At 40.7% G+C, this 19,683-nt stretch overlaps 3 protein-coding genes across 13 annotated transcripts in view; all 3 read left to right on the forward strand.

Moving 5' to 3' along the window:
* Positions 1-5,357, forward strand: part of PPFIBP1 (PPFIA binding protein 1) — a 205,777-nt gene extending 200,420 nt beyond the window's left edge. For all 10 annotated transcript variants that reach the window (XM_025283426.3, XM_044941280.2, XM_025283425.3 and 7 more), the window contains 5 exons: positions 162-287; positions 1,013-1,201; positions 2,403-2,582; positions 3,293-3,358; positions 3,485-5,357. In XM_025283426.3, the coding sequence (XP_025139211.2) occupies positions 162-287; positions 1,013-1,201; positions 2,403-2,582; positions 3,293-3,358; positions 3,485-3,571 (648 nt within the window). In that variant the 3' untranslated portion in view covers positions 3,572-5,357. The remainder of the gene's footprint in view (positions 1-161; positions 288-1,012; positions 1,202-2,402; positions 2,583-3,292; positions 3,359-3,484) is intronic.
* A 138-nt stretch (positions 5,358-5,495) lies between these two features.
* Positions 5,496-7,712, forward strand: REP15 (RAB15 effector protein). Its single transcript, XM_006079541.4, has one exon. It carries the CDS (start codon positions 6,072-6,074, stop codon positions 6,963-6,965), a length of 894 nt encoding a protein of 297 aa, XP_006079603.1. The 5' UTR covers positions 5,496-6,071; the 3' UTR covers positions 6,966-7,712.
* A 7,809-nt stretch (positions 7,713-15,521) lies between these two features.
* Positions 15,522-19,683, forward strand: part of MRPS35 (mitochondrial ribosomal protein S35) — a 44,963-nt gene continuing 40,801 nt past the window's right edge. The window contains exon 1 of one of the 2 annotated variants that reach the window (XM_006079538.4): positions 15,522-15,707. In XM_006079538.4, the coding sequence (XP_006079600.1) occupies positions 15,596-15,707 (112 nt within the window). In that variant the 5' untranslated portion in view covers positions 15,522-15,595. The remainder of the gene's footprint in view (positions 15,708-19,683) is intronic. The other variant, XM_006079540.4, reaches the window with a different exon arrangement.

Raw genomic sequence — 19,683 nt, forward strand, 5'->3', positions numbered from 1 at the left:
CAGACATGAAATAAGATGGAAAATTTTAACAAAATGTTTAAACTATGTTCTTAAAGAGACTTCCTCCCCTGAGGTAGGCTCTTTAGAATTGGCAGGCAGGTTTAATATTTGGAACCCCGTAGTCAGTGACTAAAGCTCTGGGTGGTTGTTTGTCCCCATAGAACAGCATCACCCCATCAGAAGTTCAGCAGTGGACCAATCACCGAGTGATGGAGTGGCTGCGCTCCGTGGACCTAGCGGAATATGCCCCCAACCTCAGAGGCAGTGGTGTCCATGGTGGGCTCATGGTAAAACTCTGCTTTCATTTAAAATTGACTCCTTATCATTTTGTTTCCATTAGTCTAATGAGTAGGAGATTATCAGTTGCTTGTCATAATCCTGAAGTCATCTAACTGAACCTTTCTGCACCATTTCTAGTGAATCTTTACTTTCGGAGTATTCTTCCCCATATTTTAAAATTAATATCACCATATAATCTAGATTGAATTTAAACTGATTTCTCTTTTACTGTCTTCACTAATGTTGGATAACATCTGGCCATCAGCTTGCATACGATCATGTTTTAAAACCCTTGGAGGGATACTGCATTGCTGCATCTTGATGTTACCCACTCCAGTGTTCTTGCCTGGAGAATCCCATGGACCGGGGGAGCCTGGTGGGTTGCCATCTTATGGGGTCGCACAGAGTCGGACACGACTGAAGCGACTTAGCAGCAGCAGCAGCAGCACCTTGATATTGCATAAGGAGTCGATTCCCAAAGGTGCCACTTCATAGGTAGAAGCCCCAACTTTGTAATGCTTGGGTGTCAGGACCAGCCCTGCTTCTCACTAGCTTAGGCAAAACAAAGAAAAGATACTTGAATTGAAGATCAAAGTCCACAGTTTGTCTATCCTCACCAGGCTGTCGAGAGAGTCATTGGAGATAACTAAATGAAAGAGCTTTACAGACTATAAAGCACGATCCAGGCATGTGTGATCCATGGTGCCTTCAACAATCTTAATTTTTCCTGTAGGTTCTAGAACCTCGTTTTAACGTAGAAACAATGGCTCAGTTACTGAACATCCCACCAAGTAAGACCCTGTTGCGAAGACATCTGGCCACTCACTTCAACCTTCTGATTGGTGCAGAAGCCCAGCACCAGAAGCGGGACGCCATGGAGTTACCAGATTATGTGCTTCTAACCGCGACAGCCAAAGTGAAGGTTGGTTCAAGCTCCTACCATTTTATAATTGCCTATAGCAAAGACTCAGTCTTGGCTGTTACCTGGCTATCCCATTTTCTTAGGTTTTCTAAGTTTTGTGAATGGGTTGAAGGTAAATGATTCTTTAAGAGTAGTTAGGAAAATGCATTTTTGAAGGCTTCCTTCTGGAGGGATCTTTGCTCAAATCATTTATTTTATTAGAGTTAACAGGAGTGAAGAACATGATGCTGGCATCTACCATTGATTTTTTTGCCAATGCGGAAAGTCCATGTCTTGGGCCCAATATTGATTGCTGTTATCCTATGGATAAATCAAGCATAAGAGGAGGATTTTTTTTTTCTCATAAATAACCAGACTTGCAAGTTAGGAAAGGATACTCAAGCAATGATTCAAGGTAGACCAGCACAGAGTAGATATCTTCAGATTTACCTGGATTCATGGATCATACCAAGTTTAGATCACTTTTTATTTTTTAAATCACTCTTCTGTGAACTCTTCTGAGTCTGTTGTATCAATTAAATTAATGTGAAGATAGGGTTTATCAGTTTCTCCACAAACATGGCTCCTCCACAAACCCCTTTTAAAAGAAAAAAAAAAAAAAAAAAAAACACTCCCCCTAGCCACTCAATACTTTCTCTTTAGCTCCCTTTCTCCCTTAAAAAAATGTGTCAGATTTGAAACCTCTGAAAGAGTCTGTTCTATATAAATTCTCAACATCAGCATCTCCTTTAAATACAGTCTCAGGTACTATCCAGTGAAAAGATGGATTTTTTTCTTCTCTCAAAGTTTTCTCCCTGAAAATGAGGGCTGCTTTTAGCAGTTACTGGTATGGATAATCATAGCCTCACTCAAAAAGAAAATACAGTAATGGGTCTTTCCTCTTTTTGACCTTGCAAAATTGGATTCAGCCCTGAGAAATCTCATTGCATTAAGGTCAGTCACAATTAAGGCTCTTGGCTTTTCACAGTGACTACCCAGCTAGTGATGATAACAAGCTTAATTTTCAGAGATTCATAATGAGGATCATTTGTCATATTTGGGTGTTAACCATATGCCTGAGATGTCTTTGTTTTTCTTATACCCAGTCATCGAATTGCTTTTCTTGGTAGTGTGAATACTTAAAATTATATGTGTTACTGGTCCTTTGTCATGTGAATTTTATCAAGTCCCTGGTTGTTTTTGTTTGTGTTTCTTTTTAAAGCCAAAGAAGCTTACCTTCAGCAATTTTGGGAACCTGAGAAAGAAGAAACAGGAAGATGGGGAGGAATATGTTTGTCCGATGGAGTTGGGACAGGCATCAGGAGGGACATCTAAGAAAGGATTTAAGCCTGGTTTGGATGTACGCCTGTATGATGAGGATGACCTGGACCGATTAGAGCAGGTAAACATGACACCATTGGCGTGTTTCAAAGTTTTTTCACTATTTGAAAACTTTGTGTGCTCTCTACTAACTAAAGATGTTTTCTTCAAATACCTAATAATAAAGATAATAGTCTATTAAGATAATAACAAGCACTTACAGATTGTTTGCTACATCCCAGGTACTATCCTAAGCACATTACATGTATTAATATTCAGGGTATCCTAAAACGTAGGGAGCATTGTTATTCCCATTTTAGAGATAAGGACACTGAAGCACAAAATGGTTAAGTAACTTAAGACAGAAGAGCTGGTAGAACTGCTGGGATTCCAGCCTGCCAGGCTGGCTTCAAAGCTTGTACTATTTACCTATGTTATGCCTATCTCAGTATTAAGGAAATCTACGTACCAAAACAAGTCAGGAATGGGCACCTCTTACTCCTTAGCCTTTTCAGTATCAGGTCATGGATCTGAGTATTGCTTTCAAATGAATATTCTTTGGTGCCATTGTCAACATCAGAGCTTTGGGCTCAATGTGCCAGCAAAGTGTTTTTCTTCTCGTTTTTAATGTCCAGTTGCGGTCGTAGGAGGAGATGGCTTTGGAAATATTCTGTTGCTCCCACCCCATTCCGTGCCACTTGCACTGTTTCTTCTTAGACTTGTATTCATTTTGCTGCATTGTTTTTGAAATTGTGCAAATGAGTCTGTCATGTCGTGGTGTGTTCATTGCAGATGGAAGACTCAGAAGGGACAGTGAGACAGATAGGTGCATTCTCTGAGGGCATCAACAACCTAACTGTAAGTTGTAAAACGAATTTCAAATATTCTAAAAATAAGCTTGACAATCACCCGAAAGGGGACTGCCTGTGTAGTGGAAAGCTCAAGGTGCCTGGTGTGTATGACCCCCACCTCCTTGTCTTCCAGCACATGTTAAAGGAAGATGACATGTTTAAAGATTTTGCTGCCCGTTCCCCCAGTGCCAGCATCACCGATGAAGACTCGAACGTCTGACCATAGCACCTGGATGAGAGCAGGGAGCCCTTCATCTTTGTTCCACTCTATTCCTCGGACACTCACAGTATCTACAGCAAGCCACAGGCTGTGTGTTGTTTATCGTTCCCACTTCTCATGTGGAAGTGGAGGTGGAAAGCAGGGATTAGGTGCTGATTCTAAAGTTGCCATGACAATTGAGACACTGGTGAATGAGAGTATAATTGTTTCTCCTCTATTTAATGTAAAAAAAAAAAAAATCTGTGATATATTATATTTAAAGTGTTGCATTTAATATGAGTATTTTACCATAGTCTTTCCATCCACATTCACAGCATGGGGGATTTGGGAAGCAGTGACTAGTATGTGAATGATTTTTTGTCACGTCAATGTGATAGCACTGCGGCCCTGGAAGCAGGATGTTACATGCTTTCGAAATCAAATGGTGGAATTTCTTAGGCGTTCAGTGTGCCCACTATATGCCAGCCACACCTCCACTTGCCTCTTTTTGTCCTATTTTTATATATTTTTCTAAATATATGTATATACTTAGTACATAGAAAATAGAACTTTTATTTTGTAACATAAGGAAGATGGTAAAAGGATCACGTTAAAAAAATACAGTGATCAAAATTTTTGTATACCAGCTGTTTCTTGGAGAGGTCCAAAGGATATTTCTGTCCTCCAACTGAACTCTAATGATGTTGATCATTCAGACTAAATTAACATATGTGAAATACCCCTTCTTTGATGACACCTCACAAAATTATTGACTAGCTTTTTAAAAATTTCAGCCTTAGTCTTGGATCCTCTTAACTCATAAGGAAGAACCTGAGGGACATTTTAAGTGCTATTAACCTGAGTGTATTCAAGAAACTCCCCCCAAATTTGTAGAAATTATTCCTGAAGAAACCAAAACAAAACCCTTTACAGTATTAAGCCTCTTATCTTCCTCTTTGCTAAACATATCATTGCATCAAAATACTAACAGTCTGCCTAATGTTAATAATTGCACATTTCTCAGACTATCAGCAAATGGATTTTTTTTTTAAAGCTGATTACTTGTCTGAACATTTTGTCTCAGACTTCAGTAACTCAAAGACTGCAAAATTAGTTTCATAATGGCTATAGTGTGATGATAAAATGCAGTTCATGTTTTTCTGTAGCACAGGGCCCAAATATTCTTTATCAAGAAAATTGAAAGCTGCAATAAAAACTGTTATTGTGTTTATTATTTTCTAGAGGTATCAGAAAAATATCCAATTTTTTGTTCACTACTATCTCATTACTTATGATAGTCAGTGGTGGTAAAGACAGGTTTTCAAAAATTAGCGTAGGGTGGGCAGTTCAATATATGTCTGAAGACTTGCCTAATAAACTATATTTGAATGTCAGTGGCATGACCTTTCAAGTTAGCCAGTTTCCAAGTTTCTTATCAAGGAACCCTGTGATACTAAATTACTATTTATTCATAATTAAAACGACTCAATGCTAATAATATTTTTGGTTCCTGTACTATTGGTTCATGTACTATTTGGTAACTGTATTGGACTCTTTGTGTATTTGTGTTTTATTTTAATGTGAACATATGCCACCATTTGAAAAACCATTTGTTATTCAATCCTGGTTAAAAATACTAGGAGACTGTTACAGATGCCAAATATTCCTTATTCAGGACAGTGTAACATCACTGATGATATGTGATAAGGTTAAATTTTTTTGATGATATATATTCTTTTTACAAGATATTTACACTGCTGGTATTACCATATGAAAAGAAATAAAGTCAATTGATAACTGCCTCATATTTTTATTGTGGGTTACTTTGTTTTCCTTTACTGGGAATAACCAAGTCGCCTTTATTTTGGATCTAAAGAGTAGTAACACCAACTCTTTACAGCTCACAAGCTCTCAGAAATTTGTTTGAGGGGGGTCTATAACCTGTATCAGGGCTTCCCCAGTGGCTCAGCAGTAAAGAACTACTTGCAAAGCAGGAGAGGTACGAGACATGGGTTCAATCCCTGAGTCAGGTAGATCCCCTGGAGGAGGGCACAGCAACTCACTCCAGTACTGTTGCCTGGAGAATCGATGGACAGAGGAGCCTGGAAGGCTACAGTCCATAGGGTTGAAAAGAGTCAGACACTACTGAAGCCACTGAGCATGCATAGCCTGTATCAACAGATGAAAATTTAAGGCCTTTACTTCAGAAACTTTCTCATGAAAGGAAACACAGGCAGCTGAGCTTGGGGGATGAGGAATCATGGCAAAGGGGTATCGGAAAAGCAAACCGAAATAACTTGCCTACAAGTTTGAAGAAGTTAGTTGTAGAAAGAAGTTAGTTATATACATATGTTTCTTTCTTTAAAGAATTAAATAGTATTTTTTAATAAAACTAAAACTTGAAAAAAGGAAACTTGTCTCAGAAGAGGTTACCGAATATTTGAAGTTAGGTGAATATAACTAGAAGACAGATGATTTTTTGTGTAAGTATCTCTGACTTAATAAACCAGCAGGACTCGATATGAGTACAACACACCCAGTTGGCAAACAGGAAGACCTAACATGTTTGTTTAGCTGTGTGTATATATGCTTACTTATAGAGTTCGAAAACTGGGACCACATTCACAGATGTGACTTCACTGCAGAATTTTTACTCTGGAAAAAAAACAGTTCACGTGCTCAATATCTAGAAGTAGTGTTCAGCGTGTGCAGGGAAATGGGGCAGAAACCATCACAACAGCTGGCTCCAAAGGACAAAGAGGTTCTCAGCGTCTGCGAGGTGGTCAGTGGAGCAATCATCCACGCAGCTCAGAAACTGAAGGCCTATCTTGGATTTGAAGACACACTGAGCAATCTGTGCCCAGATCCAAACACTCTCAATGAGATCTTCTTAATCCACTTTGTCACTTTCTGCCAAGAGAAAGGAGCTGACAAGTGGCTCACCACCACCAAGATGACCAAGCACCAAGCCTTCCTGTTTGGGGCAGATTGGGTTTGGACCTTCTGGGGATCCGATAAGCAAATACAGCTTCAGCTGGCTGTGCAGACACTGCAGATGGCTTCTCTTCCTCCTGTGGAATCTGACCCCTCCAACCAAGATTCCAAGGCAGAGCAGTCTTTCAGCAAGAAAAGTAGGTTTGACAAGCTGGAAGAATTCTGTAACCTGATAGGAGAGGACTGTCTTGGCCTGTGTATCATCTTTGGTGTGCCAGGAAACCCTAAAGACATCCGAGGAGTTGTCCTGGACAGTGTCAAGAGAGAGACGATGAAGGGTCATCTGCCAGGAGGGACAGCTGTGGCACGATTCATCCTGGAAACGGAAGATTGTATCTCCGTCAGGGAGCTGCTTGGAAACTGTCTGAGTAAGAAAGAGGGGCTGAGAGAGGTGGGCAAGGTTTATATTAGCATCCTCTGAACTGGCCGTGTGGGATGAGACTGACCTGTAAGATAAAAAGAAAACAAAAATATGTTCTTCTAATAAGTTTATCCTCTCATGGGATTTTTTTCTCCCCTCGTTCCACCCCACATTGAATGAAAACCATCTCCTGGGTCAAAACCTCCTAGTGTGATTATGGACAGAAAAAAAGCCTACCTGTATTTCAGGGAAAATGGAAATTTTTAGCTTAATCTTTTGTTTATTATTCAACAATAAAAGTGGGAGGAAAGGATAATAGAGTCACCCTTAAAGTTCAACTTGAAAACAAATTGTGTTTGATAAGAGTAAGTCTAGCATTTAAAGGTGTAAAATGGGTTTTGACTGCTATGGGTGGGAGTTGGGGAGGGCAAGGGGGTGCATAAGACTACAGAACAGTTTTAGTTGTATTTATTAATACAAAACCAGTTTCATTTCAGGACACAAAAAAAACTGAGCCTGGTTCTCTTCCTCTCTACCCAGGCTCTCACCTCATCCCAAGCTGCCTGCTCTCTGCAGAGAGGACCTTGGTGGGATCCCTCGGGGACTGTTCGAGTGTTAGCTTTACCTATAATTTTTACCCATATCACAATCCATTATGATAATGATTAACATCTATTTAGCATTTGCAGTGGAAAATCCCATGGACGGAGGAGCCTGGAAGGCTGTAGTCCATGGGGTCACTGAGGGTCAGACACGACTGAGTGACTTCACTTTCACTTTTCACTTTCATGCATTGGAGAAGGAAATGGCAACCTACTCCAGTGTTCTTGCCTGGAGAATCCCAGGGACGGGGGAGCCTGGTGGGCTGCCATCTATAGGGTCGCACAGAGTCGGACACAACTGAAGTAACTTAGCAGCAGCAGCAGCAGCAGCAGCATTTGCAGTAAGGAAAGCATATTCATATATAAAAACTACCTTAAAAGCTGGGGTGAATTAAAACAGCACTCTAGGGAAGGAAAAATAATTTTTCCTGTATGCTTCTAGAGGACAGAAGCAAAAAGAATGCTTAAAAGTGTAAAGGGAAGCTTGGTTCATTTACACATGATTGTTAAATGCCTGTTACTTGAAAGGCCCTGTTCTATGCCTTGCCAGTCCAGCGGTAAAAAGAACAAGGTCCCTACTCTCAGGGAGTTTCCCTCTTAATGGTGGAAAATGGACAATAAATAAATACCTGCATACATTTTAAATGCATATTTAAATAAATGTCAGGGGTGGTATAAAGGAAAAGGAGATACTATTTTATATGAGGTGATTAAGGAAGGCCTCAGAGAGAAGGGGCAATTTACCAGAAATGTGAATGGAGAGAGATCATTAATGCAGGTATCTGGGAAAGAGTGTTCTAGACCTAGGAATCTGCAGATGCCTAGGGCCTGACTTGGGAATGGAGTTGGTGTGTTTGAGACATAGTAACAGAGGCAGAGTGAGCAGGGAGAAGACTGATAGGAGACAGTCAGGGAAGGAGTCAGCAAACAGGAGAAGCAGATCACACTTGTAAGGACTCTGGATTTTATTCTGAGTGATATGGGGACAGACATGCCTTGATCTGACTTAAACACTAAAACCCTCACTCAGTTGCTGGGTGGAGACTAGACTGTAGGGAGGAAAGAGTAGCAGCAGAGCCCAGGGGTCAGCTAGGAAACTTATAATAACTCAGGTGGGAAAAAAAGACTTGGGGCTTCCCAAGTGGCTCAGTGGTAAAGAATCCTCCCAATGCAGGAGACGTAGGTTCAATCCCTGGATCAGGAAGATCCCCTGGAGAAGGAAATGGCAACCCACTCCAGTATTCTTGCCTGGGAAATCCCATGGACAGAGGAGCCTGGTCAGCTACAGTCCATGGGGTCGCAAAGAGCTGACGTGACTGAGCATGCACGCATGCTCACACACACAGTCACATACACACATGAGAGAAAAGAGTAGCCTCAAGCAAAGTGGCAGAAGAGAAGGGGCGAAGAGGTCAAATTAGGAACAGTTGATGGTAAAGCATACATCATTTGCTGATGACTGCATGCAATATATCACAATTAGAACATTTATTTCCAAACTTCTTAAATATGACATTCCTTCATTCCAGGAAACCAAAAGTTCAAGGAAAACATTTTAGCCTTCTGTCTTCCATAAGTAGGTACAAGTAGGCATGAGAGGCATCTCTTCATGTTGTTAAGCAATAATTATTCCTACTTGGAATATGCCTGGAAGGTTATACTACTCAGTCAATTTCTGTTTCCTTGTATAGAGTGACCCCTGTCTGCATCAATGCTGTGTAGGGCAAGCTATCAAGGAGGTGGTATGATAAGAGTAAAAAAGAGTATGCAACTTGGAATCAGATGTGGGTTTGAGTCTCAGTTCTTTTAAAAAGTAGAATCTAGAGGTTTAACTGTTTTCTTATCTGTGAAAGGGGAATGACTTCAGCTAATTCAAAGGAGACAATGCTTGTAACAACACTTCTCTATTTTATTGAAGGGTAAGCTTACCAAAGTTTTGATGTGTCCAGTACAAATTGTAAGTATGCATGTGATAAAGAGCAAAAAGATATAAATCAAAGACTCACCATGTTTTTCTTAATGAAAATAAAGATGTGAAGCTTTTACTGATTTTAAAAATACTGTATTCTCATGCTTTTTTTAATCAGCATTTTTATGTAAAGATTTAAGTACAGAAGAATACAAAGTTACTTCTTCATGAGTCCTACACTGACCCCTGTTCCAGTTTACTGTTTGCCATTCCAGAACGTGTATTGTGTATTAAACATATTTTACACAAGTGTAATCATATGATCTACAAATGCCTTATAACCTGCATTAAAAAAAAAAAACTTCACTGAATATTGTGGACAACTTTCCATGTTAATACATTTATATTCATTTTCCTCTTTTCTGGGCTGATATCAATGGTTCTGTTCCCAAGCCTGCATACATATTAGATTCACTTGGGAAACTTAAAAGCAAAAAAAAAAAAAAGACCAAGGCTACAAACACACCTAGATCAACTGATCACTATCTCAGAGAGAGGGAACTGAGGGTTTTTTGTTTTTTTAATCTTCTAAAGTAATTATAATGTTCAACTAGGATTAAGATGTGTCTAAGTAGTCCTCTCTGTTGTATGTATACACCATGATATATTTAATGTGTAATGTCTGGATGGATATTTGGGTTCCAAAGTCCATCCACATACCTGGATATATTTACATATTGTTTCTTTAACATGCTTGTAAATCAACATACTTTGCTCACTTTTTTTCATAAGCATGTATTTATTTTTGAGTTCATTTTTCCAGCTTTACTGAGATATAGTTGGCATGCAACACAGGATAAGTTTAAGTGTACATCATCATAATTTGACTTAATACATTATGAAATGATTATCACAATAAGTTTAGTTAATGTCCATCTCATACAGATATAAGAAAAAAGAAAGAAAAATTTTTTCCACATGACAAGAACTCTTAGGATCTATTCTCTTCACAACTTTGAATTTTACCATACAGCAGTGTGAATTATAGTCATCATGTTGTGCATTACATCATTAGTACTTTATTTATCCTATAACTGGAAATTTGGTTCACTCACTTTTTATGTTATTTTTTAAATTAAAAACAGCTCCCTGACAGTCATTGGATTAATGCAGATTTCAAATATAGCAAAAACCAATTGTAAAAAAAAATTCTTAATATTTAAAATTGATCTACATATGTAGACTTGGCTACGTAATTTGTGGGACCAAATGCAAACTGAAAATACAGAGTGTAAAAAATTGTGTAAAAAATTGTAAAATGTTTCAAGACAGAGACAACAAATATTAAGCCAAGCACAGGGCTCTTTTACGTGTAAGTCACAAGCCCATGAAACTGACCTGACTTCTACATTTTGTTGGATTATTTGGTCATGAAGGCTTAAAAAACGATTTTTATCATGATTGAGTGTATATACTTCTAATATCTTTTCTAACTGAAAAATTATGTTATTCTTACTAACTTCTATGTACATGATAGTACATGCTTTACTTTTTATACTGCATGAAACAGCATTATTGCCCATTTATAGCATTACAAGTGACATTTTAACTTTTAATATAGAACAAATTTCATAGTATTTGATATCAGAGAAAACAATAAGAATTTTCTGGCTCTTCTAACTTCAGAAGAATTGATCTACTTTAGTCTTAGGGAGAGACTAAAACAAAAGGAAGAAATCATAAGCAGTTTGAACGAGGAACTGAATCTCTCAACATGTTGCTCAGAAATTGAGAAGTCTCTGGATATGAACTAATTCTCTAAAGATTCATTCTCATTTGTCCCTAAATGTCTATGAGATAGGCCTTGCACTTTATTCTACTGAAATATGCAAAACTGAGAGAAAAAGTGGTTGCTGCATTGACCCTAAGCTTAATTTGAATGGCCACCTTTTATATTATGGCTTTGAAAACATTACTCACCTAATCATAGTTGTTTTCAGGAAGATGATACTGTTCCCATTTTCTCTGAAACTGAAGCTCAGAGAGTTTAGATGGACTTGCCCAAGATCACAAAGAAACAGAACCTGGATTCAAATCCCACATCCATCTGACTTAAAGGCCATGCTTTAAATCTTAAAAATGGAGGACGGGAGAATTCCATGTGCAGATGGAGACAGAGATTAGAGTCCTGTGTCTACAAACCAAGGAATGCCAGAAATTGCCAGCAACCATCAGAAACTAGGGGAGAGAGAGAGAGAGGCATAAACAGATTCTCTGTCAGACTCTCCAGAAGGAACCATCTCTTGTCAACACCTGGATTTTGGACTTCTAGTTTCAGAACTGTGAGAGAATAAATGCCTGTTGTAAGTCACCCAGTTTCTGGTTCTTTGTTATAGCAGCCCTAGGAAACAAACACATCTAACATCTATTGTTCCACTTTGGAACAATAATGGGATGATAAAGAGGGCAGAAAAGATTGAGGAAGGTGATTACTACAAATACTGGTTATTATCATGCTGCATGCTTATTGATGCCCATAGCACACTGAATGTTCACAGGTAGAATACTCTAGGACACCTGCACACCTGCTCTACCTGGTATGCTTAACAAGGCTCAGTTCTGTTTGTTTCCAGTTGTTCTTATTATAATCATCTACTTTAAGTATTATACATATTGATTGAAAAAAATAGAGGATAATTTTTATTAAGGGTTGTATGTTAATCCATCCTAGGGTAGAAAATAAGAGAGTTCCTCTAAGGAGTACCAGCATTTTCTAGGTCCTAATGAGTTCTGCCTTTTTGTAATTTTAACCTGATATACAAACAAGCTAACAGAATCACTGATTATAGTTAAAGCCTATAGGAGCTTTCTTAGTGGTTCAGACCATAAAGAATCTGCCTTCAATGAAGGAGACCCAGGTTCAATCCCTGGGTTCAGAAGATCCCCTGAAGAAGAGAAGGGTCACCCACTCCAGTATTCTTGCCTAGAGAATTCCATTGGCAGAGGTGCCTGGCAGGCTACAGTCCATGGGGGTCTCAAAGAGTTGGACAGGAATGAGGGACTAACTTTTCCACTTTATAATTTTCAAAGCCTAAATGGCACAGAGGATCAATATGCTAATATTATACCCAGATATATGATGGATTAGGATCACACATTCTAAAGATGGTGAGGTCAAGTTTTAAACTCAACCCTCTTCCAACAACACAAGAGAAGACTACACACGGACATCACCAGATGGTCAATACTGAAATCAGACTGATTATATTCTTTGCAGCCAAAGATGGAGAAGCCCTATACAGTCAGGAAAAACAAGACTGGGATCTGACTGTGACTCAGATCATGAACTCCTTATTGCCAAATTCAGACTTATATTGAAGAAAGTAGGGAAAACCATGAGACCATTCAGGGTATGACCTAAATCAATTCCCTTATGATTATACAGTGGAAGTGACAAATAGATTCAAGGGATTAGATCTGATAGAGTGCCTGAAGAACTATGGATGGAGTTCTGTGACATTGTACAGAAGGCAGTGATCAAGACCATCCCCAAGAAAAACAAATGCAAAAAGGCAAAACAGTTGTCTGAGGAGGCCTTACACATAGATATGAAAAAAAGAGAAGTGAAACGAAAAGGAGAAAAGGAAAGATATACCCATTTGAATGCAGAGTTCCAAGGAATAGCAAAGAGAGATAAGAAAGCCTTCCTCAGTGACCAATGCAAAAAATAGAGGAAAACAATGGAATGGGAAAGACTACAGATCTCTTCAAGAAAATTGGAGATACCAAGGGAACTTTTCATGCAAAGATGAGCACAATGAAGGACAGAAATGGTATGGACCTAACAAGCAGAAGATATTAAGAGGTGACAAGAAATACACAGAACTATACAGAAAAGATCTTCATGACCCAGATAATCACAATGGTGTGAACACTAGAGCCAGACATCCTGGAATGCAAAATCAAGTGGGCCTTAGGAAGCATCACTACGAACTAAGCTAGTGGAGGCGATGGAATTCCAGTAGAGCTATTTCGAATCCTAAAAGATGATGCTGTGAAAGCACTGCACTGAATATGCCAGCTAATTTGGAAAACTCAGCGGTGACCACAGGACTGAAAGAGGTCAGTTTTCATTCCAATCCCAAAGAAAGGCAATGCCAAAGAATGCTCAAACTGCCAAACAATTCCACTCATCTCAAACGCTAGCAAAGTAATGCTCAAAATTCTTCAAGCCAGGCTTCAACAGTACGTGAACTGTGAACTTCCAGATGTTCAAGCTGGTTTTAGAAAAGGCAGAGGAACCAGAGATCAAATTGCCAACATCTGTTGGATCATCGAAAAAGCAAGAGAGTTCCAGAAAAGCATCTATTTCTGCTTTATTGACTATGCCAAAGCCTTTGACTGTGTGGATCACAATAAACTGTGGAAAAATTCTGGAAGAGATAGGAATACCAGACCCCTTGACCTACTTCCTGAGAAATCTGTATGCAGGTCAAGAAGCAACAGTTAGAACAGGACATGGAACAACAGACTGGTTCCAAGTCTGGAAAGGAGCACGTCAAGGTTGTATATTTTCACCCTGCTTATTTAACTTATATGCAGAGTACATCATGAAAAATGCTGGACTGGATGAAGCACAAGCTGGAATCAAGACTGCTGGGAGAAATATCAATAACCTCAGGTATGCAGGTGATACCACCCTTATGACAGAAAGTGAAGAAGAACTTAAGAGCCTCTTGATGATAGTGTAAGAGGAGAGTGAAAAAGTTGGGTTAAAACTCAACATTCAGAAAACTAAGATCCTGGCATCTGGTCCCATCACTTCATGGCAAATAGACGGGGAAACAGGGAGAGACTTTATTTTTCTGGGCTCCAAAATCACTGCAGATGGTGACTGCAACCATGAAATTAAAAGAGCCTTGTTCCTTGGAAGAAAAGTTATGACCAACATAGACAGCATATTAAAAAGCAGAGACATTTCTTTGCCAACAAAGGTCCGTCTAGTCAAAGCTATGGTTTTTCCAGTAGTCATGTGTGGATGTAAGAGCTGGACTATAAAGAAAGGTGAGCACTGAAGAACTGATGCTTTTGAACTGTGGTGTTGGAGAAGACTCTTGAGAATCCCTTGGACAGCAAGGTGATCCAACCAGTCCATCCTAAAGGAAATCAGTCCTGAATATGCATTGGAAGGACTGACACTGCAATACTTTGGCCACCTGATGCAAAGAACTGACTCATTTGAAAAGACCCTGATGGTGGGAAAGATTGAAGACAGGAGGAGAAGGGGAGGACAGTGGATGAGATGGTTGGATGGCATCACCAACTCAATAGACATGAGTTTGAGTAAACTCCGGGAGCTGGTGATGAACAGGGAAGCCTGGCATGCAGCCCATGGGTTCGCAAAGAATTGGACACGAGGAAGAGACTGAACTGAACTCAACTAGTCTGGCTCAAGAGGCCATCCTTTTACTTATTATTGGACACTGCCTCTCTACTTAAAGCACATCACTTGCACTAGCTGAAGACTTCCTTTAATTCAAGAAAGTGCAGGAAAGCAGCAACTGCAAAGAAGCAAGGCCTTAGGGTAGGCTGCCAGACTCCCCGACCATTTGAGATCCCGCTCTCACCTGCCCTCCAATAAAGCCACATTTCTTCTTTGCACCTGTCTCTGGACTGACAGCTTCGATTTTTTACAAAATCTTTTTGTTTTCTTTCCATTCCTTTTTCTACGTGGAGAGTATTTTCTTGCACAGTTAATTGACTGTGGCTCTGCTGGCACCCCACTCCAGTACTTTTGCCTGGAAAATCCCATGGACGGAGGAGCCTGGTGGGCTGCAGTCCATGGGGTCGCTAGTGTCGGACACGACTGAGCGACTTCACTTTGAATTTTCACTTTCCTGCACTGGAGAAGGAAATGGCAACCCACTCCAGTGTTCTTGCCTGGAGAATCCCAGGGACGGGGAAGCCTGGTGGGCTGCCGTCTCTGGGGTCGCACAGAGTCGGACACGACTGAAGCGACTTGGCAAGCAGTAGTAGCAGCTGCTTTCCGAGGCCCACGTGCTTCCTGTTTCTCCCTCCCAGGGGTGGGGCCAGGCTCGCCAGCCTGCGCAGTAGGGCCTTAAGCCCGCCCCTTGACCCGGAGCCGCACTCGTCCCCTCCCGCTTGCCGTCTTGGCCGACATGGCGGCCCCCTCGCTCCCTGCGTGGTTGGCGCTGCAGACGCGAGCCAGGACCCTTCGTGCCTTTTCCACCGCTGTGTCTCCTGTCACTGGCGCTCCGAGACTAAGCCCGCGTGAGTGTCTGCCGCGTCGCCTCCGGGCTTTGGGGGCTGTAAGCGAGCGGAATACGGGCGCATGATGGCGGCTGCGGTGGCGGAGCCAGAGCCACCCTGGGGATTCCAGTACGTCCTCCGTAGCCGGTCACTGGTCCGTCTAGAAGTAGGAACCCGCGGACCTAGGTGTGCCCCCTGCGCGGACTGTCGCCTAGTTCCTGGCAGTTAGTTTCTCTTTCTAGTCCTCGGGGCACCGCGGTCTTGCTTCCCCACCTTCTCAGTGACCTGCGCCTTCTGGTAGTCTCTCCCAGGGCCAGCGCAAAATTCTCTCTCTGGTTGCTGGTTCTCGTAATATTTGTTAGGTGATGCTGAACCACCGATTTTCCCGAAATTTAAGAGAAGCCCACAAATGGCCTGGAACATGGTACAGCTCTGAATTCCAGGGCTAGCTATGTCACCAAAGGGGGTTGACCTTCATTCAGTAGGCGTACTGAGGTGACCTTGATTCAAGAGAGATTTTAGGGCTGTCCGATACCGTTCTTGCCTTGGAGGAATATCGTGGAAAAGTCTAGTTGTGGGTAGACTAGGTGGGAGTACTGCGCAGTGTTGCTGCTGCTGCTGCTAAGTCGCTTCAGTCGTGTCTGACTCTGTGCGACCCCATAGACGGCAGCCCACCAGGCTTCGCCATCCCTGGGATTCTTCAGGCAAGAACACTGGAGTGGGTTGCCATTTCCTTCTCCATGTGCAGTGTTAGGTGTTGTTAATAGAATCGTGAATACAGTAAGGGGGTGGGAACACCGAGCAGGAACCCTCAAGAGTCAAAAAAGCTCTGTCGAGGGAGCGTTGCCAGTCATTCGTCTTGTCTTATCCGTGCTATTTTCTGTAATATTTCTAATATTGATACTGTCCAGTTTAGGCCACCATATCTCCCGTTTACCATAGTTTCTTTGCTGGTCTCTATTTCTACTTTTGCTCTCCTACATTGGATTTTCACATCAGCCAGAGTGAAGTGTGCAAAAAGCGAATCTTAACTTGCCACTCCCATGTTCAAAATATACAAAAGATTTTTCATTGCTGTGAGATAAACGGTAAATTCCTTAATGCATCATCATAGCACATAATAGTCTTAACACTTTTTAATCAGTCGTTCATCTATTCATTCTGCAAATACTTAACTCCTACTGTGTGCTAGGTAGCGTTCTAGATACTGGAATATAGCAGGGCCCTTCAGACTTCCCTGGTGGTCCATTGGTCAAGAATCCACCTACCAATGCAGGACAAAAGGGTTTGATCCCTTATCAGGGAAGCTTGCACATGCAGCAGAGCAAGTAAACCAGCGCACCAGTGCACAACTACTGAGCCTGTACTCTAGACTCCGGGAGTCGCAATTACTATGCCCAGGTGCTGCAAAGACTGAAGCCCGAAGACCGTGGAGCCTGTGCTCCACAACAGGAGAAGCCACCGCAATGAGAAGCCTTCTTTGGCTGCGGCTAGAGAAAAGCCTGCCCAACACGGAAGACCCAGTGCAGCCAAAGATAAATAAAGAAATGAATAATAATAAAAGCAGGTCCTTCATCTCATGAAGTTTACATTCTTGGTAGGAAATCAGATTATAAATAGGTAAACAATGTCAGATGCTATGAAAAAAAAATAGGGTCTTGAGAATAATAGATTGGGGGAATAGAGGCTGTAGGGCAAGACAAGATCAGATAGTCAGGAAAGAACTCCCTAAGGAAGTGGTGTTTGAGTATCTGTGGGAAGACCCTTGTTGGTATAGGGAGCTTAAAGTACAGAAGCTCAAAGGTAGAATGGGGTTATGGGTGTGACCAAGAAACAGAAAGAAGACCAATGTGGCTGGAGCTAAAGTGAGTAAAAAGGAGAAGTAAAAGATGTCAGAAAGATACATAATGACCTGATCTGGTAAAGGCTTGTAGGCATTTGGCTTGGATTTTATTATAAGTTTGGGATCACATTGGTAGGTTTTGAACAGGAAGTGATATAATGTGATTTATACTTTTGAAAGATCACTGACTGCTGTTTGGCAAGCTTGGTGTAAGAGTGGGAACCAGGAGACCAGTTTGAAAGCTGTTGTAGTGCTCCAAATGAGATGGTAGTGACTTGGATTGACCTAACAGTGGAGATGCTGGTGTGGTTGGATTTGGGATATATTTTGAAGGTAGTGCTAACAAGACTCCCTAATGGATTTGATATGGGGCCTTGAGCAGAAGTCTCAAGGAAGCATGTTAGATTTTTGAGCAATTGGATGAATGGTGATACTGTTTACAGGAACTGAGGAGACTGAAGAAAGAAATCAAGAGCTCTGTCAATGATGTGTTTTAGTTGAGATGCCTATTAAATATGTCTCTGACCTTTTATTAAAAATTTTTTTTTATTTATTTATCTAGCTGCGCTGGGTCTTAGTTGAGGCATGGGAGATCTAGTTCCCTGATGAGGGCTAGAACACAGGCCCCCTGCGTTGGAAGTGCAGAATCTTAGCGACTGGACCATCAGGAAAGTCCTTGTCTCTGACCTATTAAATACCACTTTTCTGGGTGCTCTTTATGCCCTTTTCTTACATTTCAGCCATTTTGAACTTGTTTACTTTGATTTTCCATCTTCTCTTTCACTCTAGAACACTTTTTCTCACTTGCCTGTTCCCATGGCTACCTCCTGCTCATCTTTAAGGTTTTTTCCCCAATTAACTGACTAAGTTGGGTCCCCTGCTATATGTTTACATTAATATTTATCACTGTTTATTGAAATTTCTTGCTAGATAGTTGCCTTATTTACTGACTGTATTCAGTAAGAGCAAGGACTATGAGTCTGTTATTCATTGCTGCCTTTTGAGTTGCTGTATCACTCAAACAATTTTTGTTTGATACTCAAACAGTATCACTCAAACAATTTTTTAATGAGTCAGTGAATTACTGTTGAGGGGTGAATAAGAATTTATCAGATCAAGGAATGAGGCGGAGAGGGAGTAGAGGACAGAAGCCAGGCAGATGAAAGGGAGACACATTCCAGGCAGAGAGAACAGGAAGCTCAGAGAAAAACTCAGGGGCCCGGTACTGAAAGTCCAGTGTAGCCTAGGGCTTTGTGAAAGGAAGTGAGGCTGGAGATGGTAGTTGAGAGTGTCGGGGCTTGTGCTGAGCTGTCATCATCCTGACGCCTTGTCTTTAGTTTTCTTGGCTAAATGACCTCTAAATAAGGATAATATATTTAGTGCTTATAGTTACTGTGAAGAATAAGATTAAATAAGATAATGAGAAGTATTTAGCTCAGTGTCTGGATGTGTGAAAGTACTGAATATAGTTATTTCATATTATTTTAGTATAGCAAAACATTAATTTAGAGAGACATAAGTTAATATTTTAAAAGATAGTATATGTAAATCATTTATCTTGTACAGTTATGTGATTTATTAGGAATAACTGATTTTTTGTTATTGTTGATGCTATTGTAGCATTGGCAGTTCTAATTAACAAGAGAGACAGAAAACTGAAGGTTATTTTGTGTATGTGCGTAAAGAACAGAATAATAACAGATACGAGCAAATATATGTTAGAACATTTCAAACCAGTTGTCTTTAAAGATGCAAAATACTTATTTCTAACTAGATATTTCAACTTGGGGAAGTGAGTTTATTTGACAACCTTAAAAGTTATTAAAAATACATCTTTAGTTGATGAGCTAACTATATCTTATCATGCTGGTGGCTCAGTCTGTAAAGAATCCACCTACAATGTGGGAGACCTGGGTTCAGTCCTTGGATTGGGAATATCCCCTGGAGAAGGGAATGGCAGCCCTCTCCAGTGTTCTTGCCTGGAGAATCTCCATGGACAGAGGAGCCTGGAGGGCTGCAGTCCATGGGGTCGCAGAGTTGGACACGACTGAGCAACTAAGCACATGTATTGTCAGTCACAGAATATTTTCAAGTAACTCTTAAATTTTCTTACCTATTTCTGACTTTTCATTTGCATTAAAATGATTTAGTCTC

This window comes from Bubalus bubalis, chromosome 4 (genome assembly GCF_019923935.1).
Source record: "Bubalus bubalis isolate 160015118507 breed Murrah chromosome 4, NDDB_SH_1, whole genome shotgun sequence".
Lineage (NCBI taxonomy): Eukaryota > Metazoa > Chordata > Mammalia > Artiodactyla > Bovidae > Bubalus > Bubalus bubalis.

What these genes read in the sequence shown, in the direction of transcription:
- REP15 (XM_006079541.4), top strand. Translation starts at nt 6,072, where the DNA reads ATGAGTACAACACACCCAGTTGGCAAACAGGAAGACCTAACATGTTTG.